At 26.6% G+C, this 23,595-nt stretch overlaps 1 protein-coding gene and 1 non-coding gene across 5 annotated transcripts; one reads left to right on the forward strand and one right to left on the reverse strand.

Moving 5' to 3' along the window:
• The first annotated feature begins 376 nt into the window (after positions 1-376).
• On the forward strand, positions 377-465 carry Trnay-gua (transfer RNA tyrosine (anticodon GUA)). Its single transcript is given in 2 exon segments — positions 377-413; positions 430-465. It is a non-coding gene; the product is annotated as a tRNA-Tyr (tRNA).
• Positions 466-6,078: 5,613 nt separating this feature from the next.
• LOC129963799 (palmitoyltransferase ZDHHC3-A-like) lies at positions 6,079-15,214 on the reverse strand. 4 transcript variants are annotated; one of them, XM_056078364.1, is made up of 6 exons: positions 15,027-15,214; positions 12,278-12,572; positions 11,197-11,418; positions 10,405-10,486; positions 9,575-9,705; positions 6,079-9,478 (listed from the first exon to the last, which is right to left on the reverse strand). In XM_056078364.1, exons 1-6 carry the CDS (start codon positions 15,044-15,046, stop codon positions 9,317-9,319), a joined length of 912 nt encoding a protein of 303 aa, XP_055934339.1. In that variant the 5' UTR covers positions 15,047-15,214; the 3' UTR covers positions 6,079-9,316. The 4 variants fall into 4 exon arrangements, with proteins under 4 accessions (XP_055934339.1, XP_055934338.1, XP_055934337.1 ...); XM_056078363.1 differs by having other exon boundaries at positions 12,278-12,575; XM_056078362.1 differs by lacking the exon at positions 15,027-15,214 and adding an exon at positions 14,777-14,963.
• Between the last annotated feature and the right edge of the window lie 8,381 nt (positions 15,215-23,595).

Raw genomic sequence — 23,595 nt, forward strand, 5'->3', positions numbered from 1 at the left:
AATTTTAATGAAGTGAATTGTTTTGCTTATAAATGTTGCAAAATTCTTTCATAAATTATTTCGAAATGCATAAGTAACAAAAATATTTTTTAGGAAAATAGGACATCAGCAAAATTTTTCAGGCAAAATTTTTGATTTTTTTATATGCAGATGATCAAATGACGAGACACATAATTTTCTTGATAGTATATATACTCGCTAAATGATTGTTTTTCTTTAAATTTATCTCTAACAGAAATAAATTTTTTTTAAAAAATATTTCCTGTCCGTTAAAATTCTAAATAAAGCTTTCTTGTAAATCTCTAATAAAGCTGATGTGATATAATGTGAATCAAATAATATTGCTTTTATACTTTATTTTCGACTACCTAAACAACCGTCGATAGCTCAGTTGGCAGAGCGGTGGACTGTAGGGGTATAAAATCAGTCATCCATAGGTCGCTGGTTCGACTCCGGCTCGACGGATAGTATTTTTTTTCCTTCTTGTTTATAACATTATGTCAATTATTATAAACCTTTTTGAATATTGACAAAAATCTTTTCATAGTGATCTTATGTTTTCAGTGTAGTTGCCCATAAAAATGATTAAAATATAGCATTAAAAAATACCAGTATTTTTTATTAATTATGAAACGTGGAACAAAATATAATATAAATATAGTTTTACCCAAATATGTAAACGCATTTATGCATAATATTTCAATTTTTTTATTTTTTTCAAATTTGATTAAAATTTTCTGGAAAAATTCAGATTTTTTCAAGAAACATATTTCATATTTTCCGAGAATTAATAATGAACTTCAAAAGACATTATTTAAAATATTTCATTGCTTTTTTTTTTAATTCTTTCTATACTTATAGAAAGAATAAAAAACAATCAGTTGTACAATATATAAAAATATAGCAGATATTTTTGTTTGCTCGAACGTGTCTTCGATTTTAGATTGAATTTATAATGAATGAGAGGGAGCGGACAATAATTAATCTGGTAATAACTAATATAAAATTTTTATTATAAATTATTAATAATAAAATTTATACTTTTAAATTAATAAAATTATGTTTTTTTTCTGTGAATTCATGAAAGTAACAAAAATGGCTATTTCATAATATTTATTATATATATATTAATAATAGGGCTTTTTTTCTTTGCGAATGCAGTTATTGATGCTCTTCATTGAAACGACCTACATTTTATTTTGAATAGATAACATGTGACACTATGACTGTTGTATTTGTTATAAACCGTGTTTCTTAAGGCTACCTTGTTTTATTCTTAAAACTTTCTCTTCAAGATTTTGAATAGAATGACATAGAAAAATATTATGGTTGCAGGTAATTTTGAAAAACTCTTCTCCAAATTTCCAGGATATATAAGTAAAAACTTTCGATAAAAATAAAAAAAGAAATCGCTCGGGTATATCTGAAATATTCTTTTATTTATCACTGATTACTTTTTCCTTTATTATATGTGAGTTTATAAATCCCCACTTTGCTTGAGATCATAATTTCGTCTTTAAAAAAAAGAAACTTATTTTAAAAATGCTGCTCTGCGATTTTAAATAGTATCATAAATATGGATTTAAAGAAAAAAACTAAAATTTCATGTCTCCGTTACCAAGTTTGAATTCTTTTTTCAAAGACCATTAAGCCCGCGAGTCTTACATTTTATATTTTTCGAGAATCAATAGCCACAAAGTGAGACATTAAAAAAAAAAATGACCATCATAATTTCGCAATCGTAAAGCAGCATTTTAAGGGTCAGTTTTTTTTCTTTTTTCTTCCCAATGTTCGAAATCTGACTGATAAAAAAAATACTTATAGATATTTTTCGACGACTTCTTTTCTTTTTTTTTAAATCGTTTTTTTCAAAAAATGTTGCAAATATTAATCTGAGATTTTTTATCATTATTCCTTTCTATATAACATGTTCAGAAGAATTCCAAAAATTTCGCCCGTATTAAAAAAATTAGAAAACTGTTTTTCCAAATTGACACTTTTTTAATATTTACTCTTGATATAATTAAGATATATATACAATTAATATTTCCTCCTATACGTAGTATCGAAAAAGTATTGTAATAGTCAAAAAATTAAAATTCCGGGTTTTGACGAATCACCACGTTTTAGGCCTCCCCGAATTCGAAAAACACATTTTTGGAAAATGTCCGACTGTTCTGTCATAAAGATAACATAAAAACACTTTGATCTAAACGGATTAAATTTGTTATACGAACCAAATACCTTTATACCAAATTTGTAGAATTCTTTCAAATTTGGTGCAAAATCCGCTCAAATGAAGTCTGTCTGTCCGAATACAATTTAACACGATAGCAATAAAACGAAAAGAATTATATAGATAAAATTCGATGCACAGAATTAACATCTATAGTCTAGAAAACTTTCAAATTTTGTTCCGAATCCAGTAAGGGATTGACGGTCTGTCGATCTGTGCTTTCAAAAACACTTAATCATGATATCTCAAAGATGCAATGACTTAACTACATCAAATTTGATATGAGATTCTGTGACAACATTTGTAGTTCTATGTCAAATATTTGTTTCAATCGATTGGGAAAAAAGCGTCAAAAACACAAATTTGATTTCCGAATACTATTAAGCGCATGCCAGGAATTAATCGCCAAATACCTCCCAAGGAAAAATGCTGAATTCGCGCCAAAGGTGAATATTTCGTAACAATTATATGCCAATTAAATGCCATTCAAGGCGTTCTCTGGGATAACACATTTATTAGAGAGTATGCGAGAAAGTTTTGGAGAGAACACTCTCTCTGCTTTGATTTATATTTTCCCTGCGATATTAATTATTCTTTTCTTTCCATTTTTTTCCCCATTAAGAGAAGCTGATGAAATTTTCTCCACCACTCTTTATCTGACAACATATCAGTATAAAAACTTAAAGGCCTATTTTGAATAGTCAATTCAACAATTTAAATCGATGATGTCAATTCCGACTGGACTAAGTGGATACTTTCCCTAAGAGGGCTTTTATTTAGGGAACAGGTGATTCCTTATTACAAAAATTCGTAAAGCATTTAAAACATTATGACTTAATAAAAAAACTTGAGCGATATAATACAAATAGATTATCCACAAGCTAATAAAATATCATTCCGGTTCGTTATTGCAAAAAAAAAAAAAAAAAAAAACTATATTTGCAAATCAAATGGAAGTTCTTAAAGATAGTAAAATGGCTCCCAAAAACGTCACTTTTGCTCTAAATATTGATGTCGAAAACACATTTTTACATAACACACATACATACGCACAATTAATTGGAATAAGAAAAGTGGGAGGGAACAGAAAGAAAGAAGGAAAAGAATTCATGCTTTCAGAATTTTAAATTTATTCTTTTTCTGCGATAATTCAATCATTCAAGCATAAATCTGTTATTCTGAAATGTCAATTTCATTTAGTAATGTCACAATAAAAGACAAAAAACGTTCTATTATAAATCTGATAAGAACCAATTGCGATCAAGAAGATAATAATAATGTCTTTATTTGCTATTGCGCATTAGTCACTTTTGGTTCCGCGTGATGATTCAGCAGGATTAGTGCATGCCTGAAATTTCAATAAGACTTTCATGCGTAGCTTAGTTTTAATGCTTCCAAAAGCTAAGTGTTTTCGGATTTTGATAGGCATGTAGCCAGGGTTGATTAGCAAATACCTAAGGTTCCGATGCTTTGAAATGTATTTTTTGTGGTATTGCTTGTTACATTAATTTGATTACCAAGAGCTATGTACTCAAATTTATCAAATTAATATCAAGAGTAAGTTAACTTTCAGAACATTAATCTTGAGACTTTTTTTTTCACCCAATATTTTTATCAGATCCGGTCGTTTTCATATTTGCCGGAATTGTTCGCACGTCAATAAATCTGGTATAAAAATAATTAAAGTCAGTACAAAAGTATTTTTTAAAAATTATTTCATATTTTGTACAAAATTATTTTCAAGAATTATTATTTTATATATGTGATATTGAATTCTTTTCAAAGTGAGTTCCTGTTGAATGTTTATTATTTCCGATTTGTAATAATATTTATCTAAAAACTGCTTATATAAATATTAAATAAAAAATAACAATAATACACATTTGATTTTGGTAGTTAACAAGAAAGAGGTTTCGAACTTGTATGCCTCAGAGTCCTTAGAACCATACTCTGTCTGAATTTTAACTATTTTTTAAACTTGTTTATTGTACCTGTCACCTGTCAAATCTCTCTATCTATGTTCTTAACCATAATTTAAACTTTAATCTGAAACGTGCGATAACTCAACTTCAATTAACACAATAATTTGTTTTTTGAATTGAAACCTCTTCATAAAATATATATTCATTACAAAAAATATGTTCATAAAATACATATAAAGTGAAATCATTCAACATTTTTTTAAGGCAACATTCGAAGATGTCATTTTTTTTCAGAAAAAATAAAAACACAAAGGAAAACAAAAATTCAGTTTTAAAGAACAGTACCACATTTTTATACAACTTGTAATATAGCAATATTGTGCAGGAATCTATCAACTATTAAAAATATTTAAAATTTCGAAATAAAATCTTATTATTATTACAAAGTTATATAATTAGATATCCAAATCTTCATATCTTGGCTATCATTAATGGGAAAATTAATGAATAAAATACTTATAATAGTGGAAATTTTTTGAATTTCATGACAAAAGCAAGAAGCATTATTGTAATATAAATTTAAATATTTTTTTTTATTTATTAAGATTAGAGGAAAAAAATTATACTGCAACAAAATTTGTTTTCCCTCTGTTTTATATAGTGTAAAATGTATTTTTGTTATTATATATCAAACAGAAGTGTCATAATTCCTCTTAATTTTAATTAATTAAAATTAAAAAAAATATTTTAAAGTGCAAATGTATAATTGAGTCAGATTTTGCAAATTTAGCTCCAGAGTTTCCGCTTTACAGATCATTAACACAAATTCACCTTTATTATTTTAGTAGAGATAGAGATTGGTCATAATGCTATTCTCTGGAAGCGAAAATAATTTCCAGAATTGTACATCACACACTTACTATTTATGGTAATTTTAGTAGAAAATAATATACCATTATGTTTTCATAGAATTTTTACATCTTTTCCCTTCATTACATGGATGGAAAAAATATCCAGAAACAAAATCAATAATACAATGAACAGGATTTTTTAATGCGAATAATACATTTTTAATGGTTTACAAATATTATTAGAAAATAATATTAAACCACTTTTGTCATCTTTGTTGCATTACCAGGATTTAAGTGAATTAAAATAACTACATTAAATCTGTTTTAAGTTGGATCTCATTTTAACTTCAAAGTTTTCAAACTAACCCACATATAGAGTATATTTTATATAAAATTACTTTGAGAAGAAAATTCAGGCTAAATTATTTATTTATATGCAGTTTTATATATGAGAATTTGAAAGCTACATTCAATTTGACTACTAAAGTTTCATTTCATATTTTCTCTGTTCTTCAACCAACCTCTTTTCTTGTTATAATTTACCAAAAAATATAGAATAGATAAATAACTCTTAATTTTTTTCACTCGAACATTTTAAAAGGCTAATTAATTAAAGATAATTCATTTTTATATAATTTTTTGGCTGTCTTCAAAATGAAAACTTTTAAAAGGTCTTTCCCCTTATTCAAACCTATCAATTGAAAAACAATTAATCAGAATATTTTGAAAAGATAGAGTTCTTAAATCCAAAAATGATTACTCTTAAAATGTTGTTATCTAATCATGTCATTACCTATAATGAAGTAGAAGAAGCACAACTAAACAACATGATTCATTTTTATATAAGCATCAAGATAAATTATAATACTTGTCAATTAAAAAAATATATCATTAGGAAATTGATGATTCAGTGCATATTTAAAATATTAGCAGTTTGATCATTCATATTTACATTCAAACATTTTTTTTTTTTTTTTTACTTTTATTTATTTCTATTTTTTAGAATTATACAAACAATCATTTGCTGATTAACGAAAATATATAAAGGAAAATAAAGACAAGCTTTGTAAGTAAATATTTATTGGACGTTTCACTTTTTTAAAAAATCTAGCAATATTTTACATTCACAGTAATTTCAGAAGCAACTAACATATTAGTCACAATAATGTAGCTAATTAGTTGCAACATTAACAATATAGTGATGTTACATCACATTTCTTTCTAAATGTTACTACCAAGTGCCATACTTATATATTTACAATGAAACAGTCGTAATTTACAAACAAAAGCTCAATACTGAATTTTAACACTTCAAAATACAATTTGCAAGAAACTTTGTTTCATAATAGTGTAACTGCATTTAAAATATTTAATAACTACTTTACATTTGAAGCAAATAATATAGCACTGATTAATGTCATACAAAATTTTATTATCCATAACAAATTATTATTTATTAAAAATACAACAAAAATATTAAAACTAAAATATACATATATAAAAAAACAATGTGAGCCTAGAAAAAATTTATATTTTCCTCCTAAAATCTCAGGCAAAGGTAAAACTGTAAAAATACTTTGATTTATTTTAAAACACAGATAAGAACACAAAGGCATAAAAATCACTTTAAAATTTCAACTCTGATCTCATCAACTGCTACATATAAATATAATACAATTTAGTTTGTCACTTATTAAATTCAAGTATGTAGAAATTTTAACATTGATATAAAATATTTCAAAATCACAATTCTTTTAAATGTAACATAATACATTTTTTAAATTGTTTTGCAGGATAAGGTATGCTATCTGCATGAAAATTTTTATTGCAACTTTATTTTTCCTTCAAAAATGAAGCATGATACCATTGAAAATATCTACATAATGCACAAAACTTATATGTAGTAACAATATAAATCTTCTATCAGATAGAAAATAAATATTTAAATAATATGCTAATTTATTAATTGGACATCTAAATAATTATTAATCTACTAATAACACTAAAAATTTATTTAAAAAGCATGAATTTTCCAGTTTTAAACGTTTCTTATAATTATATAGCAATCATATTAAGAACATTAAGCAAAGCTCTTTTAGTACTATTTTTTAAAAAAAATGAAAAGATAATAATAACTTAACATTTAATAGTAATCTACCTACTAATTAATAAATTTACATATTTCTAATCAGCTCTTGTAATTTATCAACAAACACTACAAGCTTTTACCACTAATTATAAACATACAAAAACATTTTAGTGGTTTTAATTAACTCACTGTCTAAAACATGTGACTTGTAATGAATTACTCACAATTCTAGAATCCAAAAATGTAGATGACTTTTTATAAGTATTTGAAACATAGAAATATTCAAATTTTAAACAAACAATTCAATGAACAATCTCAAAATGAAATAACTTTTAAAACATAAACATGAAAGAAGGATTGATACACACTTGTATCAAAGAAAACATGTGGCTTATGTGAAAGGTTTAAATATTAACAAAATAAATTCACCTAAAAATACAATAAATAAATACAGAAACATCTTTACAAAATTTTCATGAAAATGTCAACTTTTTTTTTATAATCTCGCACTTACAAAAACTACTTCATTTTATCAGAATATTTCAAATTCTGATGTCATGGCATAAAGAAGTTTGACAGAAATACTTACATAATATTTCATACACCTTCACTGACAGATATGGAATGAAAACTAAGCAGTAAATGATGCTTCACTCCCAATTCTAATAAGGCAGAATGGAATAAGGAAATCATCATTAAGATTAATAAGAAAAATATGTAATTTTTTAAAAGGTAATAATATATTTCAATAGAGCAAACTGCATAACAAAATTATGACGAGTACAAAGAGTAGTAATAATACAGCAAAATGTCATCAATATTAAACCCGACAACATATTTTAAAAAGCTGTTTTAAGCCTTAGTTTGAAATTGAATATATATGTATGTATAATATTACTTTAAAAATACATTAATTAATTGGTATTATTAATAAAATAATTTTTATATGAAATTAATCTCTAGTTAATAAATGTACTGAACTTTTATGTGCCTTTTTAAGCCTCTTGTATTTCTAATATTACTTTCAAACACAATTATTTTTAAACATCCAACTTTTTGCCTAGCCAAGTAAAAAATGTTTTGTACCTATGATTCTGAACCTGTATTTTAGTAATGCAGTTTTAAATTTTTAGAAAATTAGCATTGTGACATGCAAATGAGCATTTCCAAGGTAGAAAATTCCTTATAATACGTTGCAAAAAATTCATCAAAACGTGAATGTATTTAAACATGTTTGACTTTCTAAAAACATCAAAACATTTCACGGAAAAACATGAATATTTTAGTACTCCTTTTCTACCATCATCAATTCAGACTCATTTTTTAAAAACTAACAAGATTAATACATAAAAAAGAAAACTTCAATATCAACGATGAGCAATCCGATATACTCCGTTTCTTTATATAATTTTTTTTAATTTATTAAAACAGTGTTTTTACTTTACTTCAAAAGAAGAGTAATTGAGATAGTTATATCAGTTGTCTTTACCCAGCCACACCCAAACAAAGCAATAGCATATAAATTTTAAAATGCAGCGAAGCATGAATATATATTTGTCTGAGAAAAACAACTCAATCCAAACTTCATCAAATACCAGTTACATAAGCTATATTTCAGCATTTGAATACATTCGATAAAATTTGCAAAACAAAATAATATTTTTCAAACTGATTCTCTTTTCCAATAAAGTTCATACTGATAATCATTCAGTAAATGAAAAGTCATTTTGCATGCATAGAAATTACATATTTTTGAATTATTAAGAATTTTTTAACAATTTTCAAAGTACAACACACACATTAAATTAATAGAAATATTTCAAGATGCCTAAATAAAAATTTTAATCCAAATAACAATTACTGTAATATGATCAATTAGAAAATAAGAGACAACAGATAAAATATAAATGGACGGTGAAAATTAAGAATATAGTTATCTGCAGAAAACATTTTGTTCTGCATTAAAATCCATGTACTAGGAAAAGGCATACATTTATTACTGGTATAATCAATTAATGTGAATACACAAATTATCTTTTTTTTCTTCATTTTTGGATATTAAATGCCTTATAATATTACAAGTGCCATTATAAAATATTTATTACCCAGGCCTTATCTTTCTTCCAATAACACAGGATTTGTTAACAAATTTCTATTAAAAAATTACATTCAACAGCAATTAAAGCATAGATGCAACAAAGCACCTACACATTGACAGTTATACAGCATGTAGGTAACCATCAAGTTTATTTAAGTTTAATGATGGGCCAGTGAATGGAGAAAACCACACCAAAGAAAAACGCCCAAAAACTGAACGAAGACTTCGCCATGGTGATCTCTTTTGCCACCGTACAGATTCTTTTTTTAATTGTTCTATGCCCTGCAATTAAGAAAACAAAAATTAATACATTTGTTTGTTTTACAATATATCTTTTTTTTAAAATTATTATTATTAAAGGGAAGTTATAAGTTATACCGTTTCATCATTCCAGATAGCTTGAACCTGAGTTCCAAACATGACACAAGTAAAAATAGCAAACAACAAGGCTTCAAAAATCAGCAAAATCAAGAGTATTACAGTAGCAGGAGGAGATTTGCTTGAGCATTCTATGATCAGTAAAAAAAATTTTGTCAGTTTTACGAACACATAAAACATGGATTTTACATTAACTCAAAAAATAATTTTAAACAAGATTTTAATAATTGATAAAATAATCAAGATCAATTTTAGAAAATCTTAATACACATTAATCCTAATCCTTCATCATGTTTAAATTTCGTTATTAAAACTATTGTCACTATTATTCAATTTGTCACTGAGTAAAAAATAAATAAATAAATAAGCAAATCAAAATTTGGAATTAAAAAGATTTTTTTATTACCTTTAAACATTTTAAAATATAATTTTCTATAATGAAGAAATTAAAATGAATTGCCAAAGGGAAAACTGTGTTTGCTTCTACTGGAATCTATCCAGAATTTTTAGTTAAGAGATTAAGTTAAAAAGAAAACTCTGGTAAAGGAAAACAAGACATTTTCAAAAAATTTATCAAATTTACGACAACAGAATGAAGAAGAATTTTAATTTAATCAATGCATGTTTTTATTCAAGCAACTTATTTGAATAATTAAAATGATTAACTTTATATATTACCATTCATTAAAGTTTTCTGAAAAAGGTTAATAATATTTTAAATGTTGTTATATTTTTCTTTTTTTTAATATTTCCTTGTGTTTTGTTTTATATTTTAAAAAATCAAATGCATGTGTAAGAATAAACATAAAATAACAAGAATCTTTACTTACTGTTCCAATCACTGTTAACACACATTATGAAGTGACTGATAGCAAGGAAAAAGGCATGAGAAGATATCACAGCTATATAAAACTATAAAAAAAAAAGTGATTTATAATGTATTGGACAAAATAATTTCAAATTCTAACTTTCAAGTAATTGATCAGAAAGCTTAAATTTTTCCCTCTAGGGAAATTTATTATAAATATTAACAAAAATTTACTGATTAAAAGAACAGATTCTAAATGCTATTAATAATTTTTTTAACTGAATAAATAAATTATTAATTATAAAACAGAATAAATTTTTGTCAATTATTTACTTCCCAAATAAGATATTCTAAATTAAGCAAAAACTGATATCTATTTTTGTATATACTTCCAATACTTTTGTATTTACTTCCCAAATAAGATATTCTAAATTAAGCAAAAACTGATATCTATTTTTATATAATTTACAATAGTGAAATATTACTGAATTAAAATTAAACTAATAATTTCAACATTTTTTCTATTAAAACATTTTTTTTCAGAGAATTAATAAAGCGATATGTGCACTAAAAAAATCATATGATACAGTCTTTTAAACTGCCTCTTCTAAATTTTATAAGTGCTATAAACTAATTAAATTTTTCGATAGTTTATATAATTACACTTTTCCTTGAACATTTATAATGATCCACTCAGAATCAAAACTATCATTTCATAATAAACATAATTCATGAACATATAAACTAAATTTGATTAATATAATTAACACAATCAATAAAGAAGTATTCTTAGATTATATTAAAAAAAACTTACTGTGAACAAAACGAAATACTTCTGATTTTTTTCTCCTACACAATTATTAACCCAAGGACAATGATGGTCCATTTTCTTTATACACCTCTGGCACACACTGCAATGGTGGGCTCTGTCAGGTTTAATACAACAGCACTTAGGACACTTATATACAACTTGACCATCACATAAGCCCATCTGTTGAATTGTTTCTTTGGTTGCATTACCTCTAGGTACAGCACCCTAGAAAGATATTTTTTTTAAAAAAAATCCATCGTAACTTATTTAGAAATTTTCATTTAACTTCACTTGACTTGTTTCATGATAGTACAGAAAGTTTTTTAATGCTTTTATTAATCACTTTCTGATGTGTTAGATATTTAATATTCTGATTACACATGTATTTTTCTATACTGTTATTCATCTTATATTCTGATAAAAAATAATAACACAAATATATCTTAGTTAACAAAGATATGGTTAAGATATCTTCATTCATAGAATTAATTTAAGATTTTTTATTTTAATTCCAAACACAATATAATTATTTTTACAAATAAAATGAAAATTCAGAGTATTATTCCTATATATTAGAATTTCTTTTATATATATATACTTTTGTGACATTTAATAGCACTGACAACATTTTCACTGCCTAATTTTGAGTCCAAAATACTTTTACTACACTCATAGCATTGAATAATGATTAAAAAAGCAAATTATTTCTTTCATTCGAATAAGAATGAATTAAATTAAAAAGGATCAGACAATTTTTAATGGTATTTTTACAAGTACACAGTTTTTTAAAATAGTTTTTTCACTCAGAGATAATGAAGAACCTAGAATTCGAGATGAACTTGTGGCATTCTTTCAATAGTATGCATATAAATTTTAAGTTTGTGACCATCAGATTAAGAAGTTCAGACAAAGACTGTAAATAATATTCAATAACTTCTAATATTTTATAACAAACTTTTATAAATATTTTCCAAAATAATTAATGTATATTAAGACAACAACATCTATAAAATTTTAAATCTGCGTATAAAAGGAAATACTTTTATAAATATTTTACAAATGAGAAAAATTATATAGAACTTACAGGGTCAGAGAACATAGTCCTGAGATGTGATATTATTGCTAAGAATGCTAGTGTCTGGAAAATGACAAAATTTACAGCGCTGTAATAAAGATAGGGCGATGGCAGAAGGATGACAAACACAACCACATATTCTGCATAAAGAACAAGCAGCCATGTTAAAACTGCACAGATGATTCCACATATATCTTGAACAAACCATAATCGGTTCCAGCAACAACGATTATTTGTATCGGCTCCCAGCTCTGGTGGATTCAAAACAGATGCCTGTCTTTGAACTGTCCTACTGTTTCGTCTACTGCTAAGAAAATAGGAAATACAGAAATTACTATGCAAATAAATAAATAAGAAAATATAGATAAATAGTTCGTGACTTTTTAACAGTCATTCACTTTAAAATGTATAAATAGAATGAATGCTCAGCAATGAGAAATGATAAAAAATCAACTTTTAAACAAATCAGTATTAAAGATTTTTCAGTATAGATTACGCATAATAGTAGCCAAATGTCAGAATCAAGAAGATATAGCCCCCTTTCATAAAAATGAGATGGCCATTAAAATCTATTTTTTTATTCTATAAATTTTTTTTATGTCACATTTAAATACTTCAACAAATATGTAATTTAAAGAAGCAAGATATTTAAAAATTCATATTATATTAATCCATTCAGATTTTAAAAAGCAATACTGTCACCAACTACCATTTACAAATTGGTATTAGATTTTACATGATTAATATTTAAACATGGATGAAAGTGTGTAAACCTGAAAACTGGACCACATTGCATTCCTAAGCCAAAATCTTATTTCATAAAAAATACAGAAAGTATAAAATACATAAAGCATAACAATTTTATCAACATTTTTAAAAGATATACAGGATACTAGGAAATTCAGAATTTTCCTCATCCTTAAGATTTTGTATACCTATTTAAATCATATTTCAGAAATATGATGGCAGAGTAATTCCATGTTTCTGCTCACTTTAGTATCTTAACTTCAGCAGCAAAAAATATCAGAAATAAATATATTGAACAAAATATATTATATATATCTCAATAAGGATAAATTAAAAAAAATATTTAATAATATTTAGGTATTCAATTCTAAAAAAGCAACATTTATAGAATAGTAAATATGAGACTGAAATTCTAAATTTCAAAAATCTATCAAATATATATTATAGTAAATAATACCAGCTGAAAAATGCAAATATGTAAATTAATTTTACACGAACATAGAAAAATAAAGGTAATAAAAAAATTTAAAAATAATAATACAAATTATTTTTAATGTTAATATTTTAATAACATAACAAATAGCGAAGTGTAATTTGACTATTTTCATCATTTCAAAAGGATCATAGTGACAAATTTTCCACTTCAGAATTAGAGAATCAAGAACTTATTCAACCAAAGATTTGTAACATATGTCAGTTTTGTATGCCCTGAATTTGCTCTTATATATTAAACAGTTTCAGGTGCACAAAAAATTTCTCAAAGTCCAATTCAGACTTTGCACATGTTAATGAGGTTTTCTGAAATAACCACAAATAAGATATTAATCTACTTAAACTAAAATCAAAATACTTAAAAATTAAATAATTACACACAAATCAGGTGACAACAACAGCATATCTCAATGCACATTAGAACAGGTAAATATTGTAAAACAGAAAAATTCTATGATTAACATGTATAATTTTTCATGCTTAATACAAATTCCGAGATTTCACATTAAAGGGGGAAAAACAAAAATTTTGAAATATTATTCCTAGCAGAATATTTACAAATTGATACAATGTAATTGTGAATATGCTTACATACAATTGTCATTAAAGTGAAACAAATATATCATGGAAAACAAAGACTTTTTATTAACATAAAATATCGAAGAAAAGGGCATCTCAATAAGTTATACTAAAAAGGAGTTAAAAATAACATATTTTACAAAACAATTCGACAAACGCAAAAATTTAATATATTTGATGGACAAGCAAAATCTTCTTCCCTGTCTTTTTATTTTGTTGTTGTTTTTCAATTTTTATAAAACATGTTAGATTACTGAAATGAATTATTTATTATTTACATAAATAAATTTTTATTCATGTGCCTATTCACAGTATCTAAAAATTATTACATATATAATATATAAAAACTTTCAATCTGAAAAACGTTTATTATGTTGTAACTGCATTTTTTTTTTAAATTTAAAACTCTGCATTATAATTTCAAACAAATTTTGTCAATATTTATACCCTTTCTATAAGAAAATAAAACTTAAATTATCAAATGCATACAAATTTGAAAGATTTTATAAACTAACTTTTTTTTTTTCTTCTTACTTCAACAGTCTCTTCGCAAGTGTGTTTCTAATCAAAATTTTAAATATATATGTTCCAGCTATTAATTATGGTAATTATAAATTAGGCTTTTATTTTATAAAAATAGTAATTCAAAGTAAGCAATTCTCACAATAAAGTCAAATATTATTATCTTACGTTTCGCACATTAAAAGGAAGTTCTGAGCACAAAATATAAGAAGATCAAGAATATCGAGCATAATGCCACGCGTTATAAAATATCAAATTAACATAAAAGCATTTATCCATTTTTGTTATGAAGTAGAAAATTCCTAAATTTTATAGGTAACATTTTAATTCAACATGGCATTACATATTGATCATTTCATACTTGTGCTTATCTAATTATGACATAAGATCAAGATATTTCTTATCAATATTTACTTACCAATCAAGCCTTCGTGCCATGAAACGGCATAATAAATTTAATCGTCGAAATCATTTATAGAAACATCAAAAAATTTTAAACAAAATCGAATGCGTTGAAGGAAATGTCATACAGTTAACTTGCTTTCATATTTACAAAACAAATTAATGAAAAGTAGAAAGCAAAGTGAGTACTAAAGCAAAATATTGTTGCCATATTTAATTTATAAAAAGAGAAAGTTTTTTAATTTAAATAATTCTTAGATGTTTATTATTATTATTATTTCAATGATATAGCATTATTATTGCTTCATAAAATTCGGACAATAATATAAACTCACCCAACAGAAAATATTTAGAGGGAATTGTAGAAAAATACAGTGAAATTCAGATTCAGATATAAAAAGTAGGACTTTCATTACGCCTCTCCAAGGTAACAAAAAAAAAAAAAAAAAAAAAAAAAAGAAAGAAAGAAAGAAAAAGAAAAACAGGTAAATCAAACTAATTCGAATTTATAAATCAATCATGAAGCATAAAAGTTATGAAAAGGAATAAATTATAAATTTTAATGCAACAAAAGAAGAAAAAAATAAAAGAGAAATTTGGACTGAAAAAAGAAAGAAAAAAAAAGTGGAATTCAAAGAAGGTTGCAAATTAGTTCGCTGTAGCTTCAGACGATGTATAAAATTAATAATTTCTTTAAAAAAATACAGAAAAAATTCATAGCTATCAAGTTATGTCTTCAACTTAAAAGGATTTTCAGGAAATATAAAATCGGTAGAGAATTTCAAAATTGATTGATTTGTTGAATTTGAATATCACAGCTTAAGGCCTTATCACACGGCCAAATACCGTCTACACTTTCGTGAACAAACGCGCACGGAAAAATGTGTGTAGTGACGTCACGTGGGGATTTGCTGTATGGTAAACCTAAAACATAGGTGTACTTTATGGCTAATTTATCGCTCTTTATTCGCTTTTTCTGTTTGGTGAATATCTGTAGTTTACACATTTCGTTAGTGGGATTCCTGTTCATACATTCCATACATTATATCCTGGAATATATTGCTGTTCCATCCGTTTTGTTAATTTTTCAGTAATAATGACAGGTTTACGTACAAAAAAAAATCTAATAATTGCATAATGTATCTGTATTTCATAGTATTGGTATTTCATAGATTAAATTGTGAAAATCAAATTGAACACAGAAATATGCTTAAAAAGCGATTTTGTGAGTTGGATGTGCAATTCATTTTAAAAATAAAAACTTCACTATTATTTATTAATTAAAGCATTAAAAAATAACAGAATCATTCATATTCTGCAGTTCCCTTAAATGTACTATATAATGTGCTGAACAATATTTCAGCGGTAAGAAAATGAATTGATCCTTATTAACTTTCACAACAGCAAAGAATTAAATAATTTTTCAACTGTATGGAAGATGTTAATTACATATTTTAGAAATTCAAAAATTATACCATTATTTAAAAAAAATTAAAGATTTAATCTGCTCAAATACAGTTCACAAAAAGAAGATAGTTCACATAAACATTAATAATTTTTTTTTAATTCTGAAAATACATTTTGTTGGTTTTAATGACTATCTACAGGTGTCAATATCTCTTCGTCTTCTGATAATTATTGTACGAATTTCTTCGTGTAACAATGTCTTTAATAATGAATATTCAGTGAATTCTAAATAGCCGGCTTTTGATGAATAAAGTCGATCAAAACCCATTTTTTATCACACGACCATAGAACATTTTGGAAATGTGTTTACAAATTAGTTTCATATTGGCGACAATCGCGCCATTCTTGGCAACTACGTCAGTACCAAAGCCGTGCACGATTGGTTGAATTCCGTTTGCAAACAATCTTTCCGTCGCTATCGTCTACATTTTCAAGCTGGTTGAAAAAAGCTCACGATGACGGAAAACTTGACCGTGCTTGACCATGCGGGTAAATACAGAAAATTGTCCACGAAAGTGTAAACGGTATTTGCCCGTGTGATAAGGCCTTTAGAATCATATTTTTACAAAATACTCAACAACATTATTATACATTCTTCATAATATTGTCTTTCACATCGAACAACATCTCGAGATATCGTACAATATTTTGCATTAATAAGGAAATTATACGAAGTCTATCCCAAGATAGACCTCAAAATTTTAAACCATGATCAAATAATGAAAACGATTCTTGACATGACATCTCGTCTCCAATCCTCTACATCATTCCAGTGGAATGGTATCATCAGCATCATCATTTGGTGAATTTTTTCTTAGAAATGATTCTACTACCAGTGCATGTTCAGTGAAATCCTTTGTAACTTCTCGATGCTGTACTTTTTCTTAATCGTCAAATTTTACATGGGATTGTGCAATCATAATACATCCTGTGATACTTGGAAGTGATTTTTTCTTTTATTTGCTCCAAATTTGTTATGGATTGAAAATTATTTTGAGTTATAAAAAAAAAATATTTCAGTTAAAAGCTGTTTAATAAATAAATAAATAAAAAATACTGAAAATTGTAAATTCTTACTCTATAATACAGTTCTGGTATTTTCCTCTTAGGGCAGTGGTTAATAATTTTCCGAATGCTGTGACGCATCAGTATTTGGTGCTTGATTATAAAGATATACTTTCTTGATTGTCAGATTGAAGATTTAATCCAGATGAGCTGATTATTACTATGTGGTCAGATATTATAACAAGTATTAATAATTTCATGTGATTGTGTTTAAACATGTTACTGTAAAAGAGATCTTTTTGACACAGTGGTAGAGTTATAGCATGTGCGTCTTATTTAAAGAAAATTAATTTCGTGCGTGAAATTGGGTGTCTGCAAGAACAGTGTTTTATTTTGACTTCTTAAAAGAGACTTTGAATGAATTTTTTTAAAATGATTTATTTCTTTACAGATGAAATTTTAGCGACAAAAATTATCTTATGTTAATTGGATACCAAGAATTAATTTCAAATTTTCTTACATTTTGATTTAGAAAGCTTGTGTGGGGTATTTTCCAATTCCATGACACTCGTAAATTGATTTTCAGGTACATTCTACAGTTTTCATGAAATTTCATTTCATACAAACGGTATTTCAGTTTTCATGTGAGTGAGAGCATTTCAGAAAAAGAAATTTCCCATTTTTCACTCTGAAATTGCAATCTTCTTTTAATAATTTTATACTGAAAATCATCACATTTAGAAAATATCTTTCTAAAAAAGGGATCCAACAGTAACAATATCTTGTTGCAGGTACAACTATTTATTGCAAAATAAATACTTAGTAAGAATTTTCACAGACAGATATATATAATTTGCATTTGTAGGAAACATCATTTGAATTTGAGTAATACCACCTATCTATGATAATATTTTTTCATTGGTGCTAGTGGAATTCCTATTTACTCGATGTATTTTGAATCTGTCTATAACGATAAATATTTTTATATGCATTATTTTGTTGGAAAATTGGTTCAATATGAGCATAATTTTATCAGTAAGCTGATACAGTATAAAAACAATTTTATCTCATTTAGAAGGCTGATACAGAGCAATCCCGATTTCGGGAATGGGGGTGGAACTACATTCCATGATTCAGAATGTGAGGAAACAGGGATATTGAGGAAAGAGGTTGGAAACAGGAGTCAATTGTAACAAGGTATCACTGTTGCTACAACAAGGCTGTTGCAGCGGTCCAGTCATTCAGTTCTTTATCCGTGTGCCGAGAGTCAGTGATATGACTTACTTGTTTGTACACATTATAGAATATACTGGGCAAAGAACTGTAGTGTCTAAATAAATAGGGCACTAGATTTTAGTGAATCTTCATGATATAAACCACCCTGAGCTATTAAAAGCATATTTGAAATTACAACTAAAAAACGGAGCGTTAGAAGATGAAATACGTAACATGATCTTTACATCAAAATCATCAATTTGAATCAAATTTTGAATAAAATCATCTAAGAAAATGAGTTCTATTTTTCATCTAAATCCATACGAAAGTGATAAATAAAACGAAAGATAGAGGGATGAAATTTTGTACAGGCTTAATCAACAGACTTGCTCTATCAAACTTTGAAATCCATGTTCTTGTAGGGAATTGTGATGAGCCAGGATAGAACCTGGGACCTTGTAGTTTGCAGCCCAGTAACATGACCACGATACAAAAGTAATTGCTCGGGTAGGGTGGCTGTTAACTGGGTTATAAGCTTTCACTACATTCTCTTAGAAAATAATGCTTTTCTACCTTTTTTCTTCCTCTTCCTAATGCTTTTCTTTTTTCAAATATGCTTTCTTGTATATTCTTAGGAACTGAAACACAATTACTCAACGTGCTAAAAGCGTGAAATTCAGTTTATAATTTTAACATCTTTGAAATGGGACGATGGAATTTAAAAGGTATATTGGATTGTCATCTCTAAACGGAGAAAACTTAACGAAAGCATATTTTGGCAGTAAGGAAAAATTGCAGAGTTTAGAATAGTGAATTGGCGGGAAACTTTCATGATACTTTTAAGTTCTTTTTTAATATATGTTAATTGGTATGCAATCTATAAACTGTGTAACGAAGCATGCAGAAATCCTTCATTGAAGAAAAAGGAAAGAAAAATTTTGATATTAAAAGCTACTGTATGAATCAGAGTGATGCACATTCTTTCTGTTACGCAACATGTGGTGCGTTCAAAACGAACAAATGCAAATGAATCTAATACATTGCCACACTAAGATCCTTCGAACTAGAGGTCCCAAATTGTATTTTCACATAAACGTAACTATAAAGATTCGCGTATTTATAAAGGGGTAATTCTAAGAATATTTTCAAAATATCCTTTACCTATTCAAGGAACCTTATAAATGAGTGCACATCATGAAGTCAAAGAAAGATATAAATAATAAGTGTTAATTAATTTCCTTATTTCAGTGGTAGTTAACTTACTGAGCAGTAAGAAATATTGCTGATTTCCCTCGAATTCTATTTTATTTTCTTGCAAACGATATGGTCTAGTAAAAGGTAAAAATCGATTAAATATTCTTACAGTTAAACGTATTGCTAGTGAATTTTATATCGTCCTCTTGAAAAGAAACAGATTTTTTTTGAAAAGAACGAAAAATTCATATTAAATTAAAATTGTTTGATATGAAAATATATTTTAGATTTAGCCAACTCGATATCATACTGCCGTTAAAGATCTCTTCGTGACACAGAATAAAAGATCTATAAATAAAAATAAATATAACACACGGTCTCACGAAAAGCGGGGGCCACCTATTGCCTGTGAGAATTTGGCAATTTTCTTCAATATTTTAGAAACTATAAGAAATATGTGCACAATTTTTGAATTACATTTTAGCATGTCTGCTTTGTTCTCATGCAAAAATTTTTCAATGTTACATTACACTTTTTTTTTCTTGCTCATTCGTGCTCAAAAGTTCATAAAAAATATTAAAATTTTATTATCGGTGCATTTATTTCATGATTTTATGAAGTAAGATAATTTTGTTTTAATGAATATAATAGTTTCTGAGATACCGTTGAAAGTTCATAAGACTCATTTAATATTGGATTTAATAACACTTCCGTAGAATATTATTTAGAAGTTAATATCATTGCAATAAATCTATCCAGGAAAAACATGATATCCGCAATAAAAAATGTAAGATAATAGTTAATTAATTATGTCAATTAACTCAGTCAGTCAGTTTGTCGATTGTATTGAATCAGACTATTTAATCCCCTTTAACCATTTCCATCGACATCTAGTTTGTGAAGATATTGTCTTTTACAGATGTATTCTTTTTCTTTCTTTTTTTTTTTTTTTTGAAGATAAGGAGCATTTGTAGGATTTCAGATCAAACAGCAATAAATCAATCGAATGTGGTTTTTAGTACCCGATGTTGCTTATACTAATCCGAATTGGATTTGTTAAAATTTTCTGTTATCTCAATTAGATTACCACCATCTGAAGAGATCACTGCTTTTAAGGTTACACTCCATCATCTAAGATCATAGAACAGTGTTCGGCAAACTGATAAGTCAAAAGAGCTAATTATCAACAGTTCAATAACTGAAATCTCTTTTGAAAGCCACATTTTTAAGAGTACCGTACCACACAAGAGTACCGTAATTAAATTACGGTACTCTTATTGTTATTCATTTAATTATTGTATTCTTACTTTGGTTTTCACTAAGAATGTCTTTAATCTGATCCATGGATAGCGAGCCACGATTTGCCGATCACTGTTATAAAAAGTTTATCACTGGAATGGAAAACCGATTGGCAAGCTGATGACACAACAGAGTTGTGAAAACTGACAAATCTCAAAGCAGTGTCGCGCAGGTAACGATATAGTTCTTTAAAGAAATGAACTGGTTTAAAAGAGGTTACTGGACATTATATAAACATTTTTCATTTGATTCTCAAGATTACCGAAGCTTGAAATCTAACTGTTGCTCTTGAAATGCGCATCATTTTAACTTCGATTTATTTCACAACGGGAAGCATAATTTTCATACAAAAAAAAAATAAGCGTTGTGTCGGTCTATATCTCGACATAAGAGAAAAGGAGACAGAAATTTGTCCCTTCAGTGATTTTACTATTAGATTTTTAATAGGGATTTCTTTTTCACGTGTAAAGGGAATTTTTAAAAGAATATTGTAATCATAAGGGATTTTTATCCTTTCACTCGGAGCGTGAAAAAATGATGATATCGTCAGTTCTCTAGAGAGCATGTTAAAAAAATTAAATAAAAAGTAGGAATTGGATCAGGAATTAAGAGAAATTTTAGAAGGAAGAGTCGTTGAAGTCTTATGTGCACTACAGAAGAATTTTCATAATTTAAATATCACAAAGAATTATTCAAAAAAATTTCATGGATTCAATGAAAAATTCAGTTTTTAGTTTTATTTTTAGAAAGATATAAACACTGTCAATAATAATATTTTATTTTTTCGGTTTATAAGTATATTTAAAAAAATTATGAAGTTTAAATTTTAAACAGTCCTTTGGTCCTAAGGAATCATATTCTGCAAAATATTCTTGAATCTCCAACTTTTGAATAAATAAATAAACGTTTCTATTTTCTGCGTTCAAACCGATTTATTAAGATTTGAATATTACAATATTAGAATAATCAACATTCTCATAATCTAAGGCCAATTACTCTTGAGAAACTCTGAGAGATGATTGACTTCTTTGAGACGTCAGTGAAGTGATCTATAATTACCCGTTTTTATAGAATAGTAATGTTGAAATTTTCATAAGTAGGTCAGTTTTAGTGGTTGATTTAGTTGATTGGAGTGCAACTCTTTTTATTTAAAATATTAACGTCTTAAAAATATTTTGTTAAATATGACTTACAGGGTGCAGGATATACGCAAAAATATAAAATTTGTAATTCATCAGCATAAACTGTTTAATTGAATTAGCAATATAGGTATTGTGAAAGATCATAGAAAACGTTTCCTTGCATTTATTTTTCAAAAAAATATCATGTTTCATATGTATTTCATTTCATACAAACACTTGATGAAAATTGCACTTTTATATATTTAATTTGGAATGATAGATAACTTATTCATTAATTTGAGCTTTTGTCAATATGATGGCAACACGTTGATAAAATTTTTCCCCCATTAACGTACAACGTGCTCATGCAGCTTAAATTTTATTTTTATTTTGCGTGAAATAAATTGTTGAAAAATATGATTAAATTATATTTTAAAAATTCATTAAAAATAGAAATTTAATTTGTTTTCTAAAACATTAGTATCATTGAAAAGATTATTTTTTGAACAATATGATGTAAAAATCAATTTTATGCTGTAGTATTTTCGAAAGTTACAGCGGAGAAACGCCAAAATTTCACTTAATTTTTAATTAATCAGAATTCGAAAAAAAGAATCGCTCCGAGGTGCACATTCCCGGTCTCCAAAGTATACACGTGCCAAATTTGGTAGCTGTCGGTATAACGGTCTGTAGAATGCCAAACACACACACACACACACACACACACACACACACACACACACACACACACACACACACACACACACACACACACACACACCTTTATTATAAGTATAGATTATAACTCGCAATGACGCGCATTGTGTATGCGCAGTTATTTAAATCTTTAAAGGCGAAAGTAAGATGCATAAATAAATAATAGAGGAAATTAATATTTGATTGAAATAATTCAAAAATAGCAATTTCTTAGTTAACTTTTTTTTATTAATGTAACTAACATCTTGCCAAAAATATAATGCTAAGTTTTATTTACTAATTAATTATTTAACAATTCAAAATGAATTAAACAGAGAAAAATTTAAGTAATGAAACTATCACCGTGCATTATAAGGCTTTGAACTCCACCACATTTGCAGAGAATTTGACTCACAGCATCACGGAATAATTCTGCATAAGTATTAGAATCTATAAATGATTGTTCTCTGAAATCTTAGTGAAAGTGAAACGATAAATTCTCCGAACAGAGTGGGACACTAATTAGATTTTTAAAAAGGGAATGCTCAAAGTGTCGAAAGTTGGTCAGCGAAATTACTGAAAAAGAAC

This window comes from Argiope bruennichi, chromosome 3 (genome assembly GCF_947563725.1).
Source record: "Argiope bruennichi chromosome 3, qqArgBrue1.1, whole genome shotgun sequence".
Classification (NCBI taxonomy): domain Eukaryota; kingdom Metazoa; phylum Arthropoda; class Arachnida; order Araneae; family Araneidae; genus Argiope; species Argiope bruennichi.

Bases quoted from the DNA above. Each gene is read 5' to 3' on its own strand.
- LOC129963799 (XM_056078361.1), bottom strand. From the start codon at position 14,838: ATGCTCGATATTCTTGATCTTCTTATATTTTGTGCTCAGAACTTCCTT. The intron at 12,576-14,776 runs GTAAGATAATAA...CTATTTTCTTAG, and splicing joins TTCCTTTTAATGTGCGAAAC to CAGTAGACGAAACAGTAGGA. The intron at 11,419-12,277 runs GTAAGTTCTATA...ATATCTTTCTAG, and splicing joins GGACTATGTTCTCTGACCCT to GGTGCTGTACCTAGAGGTAA.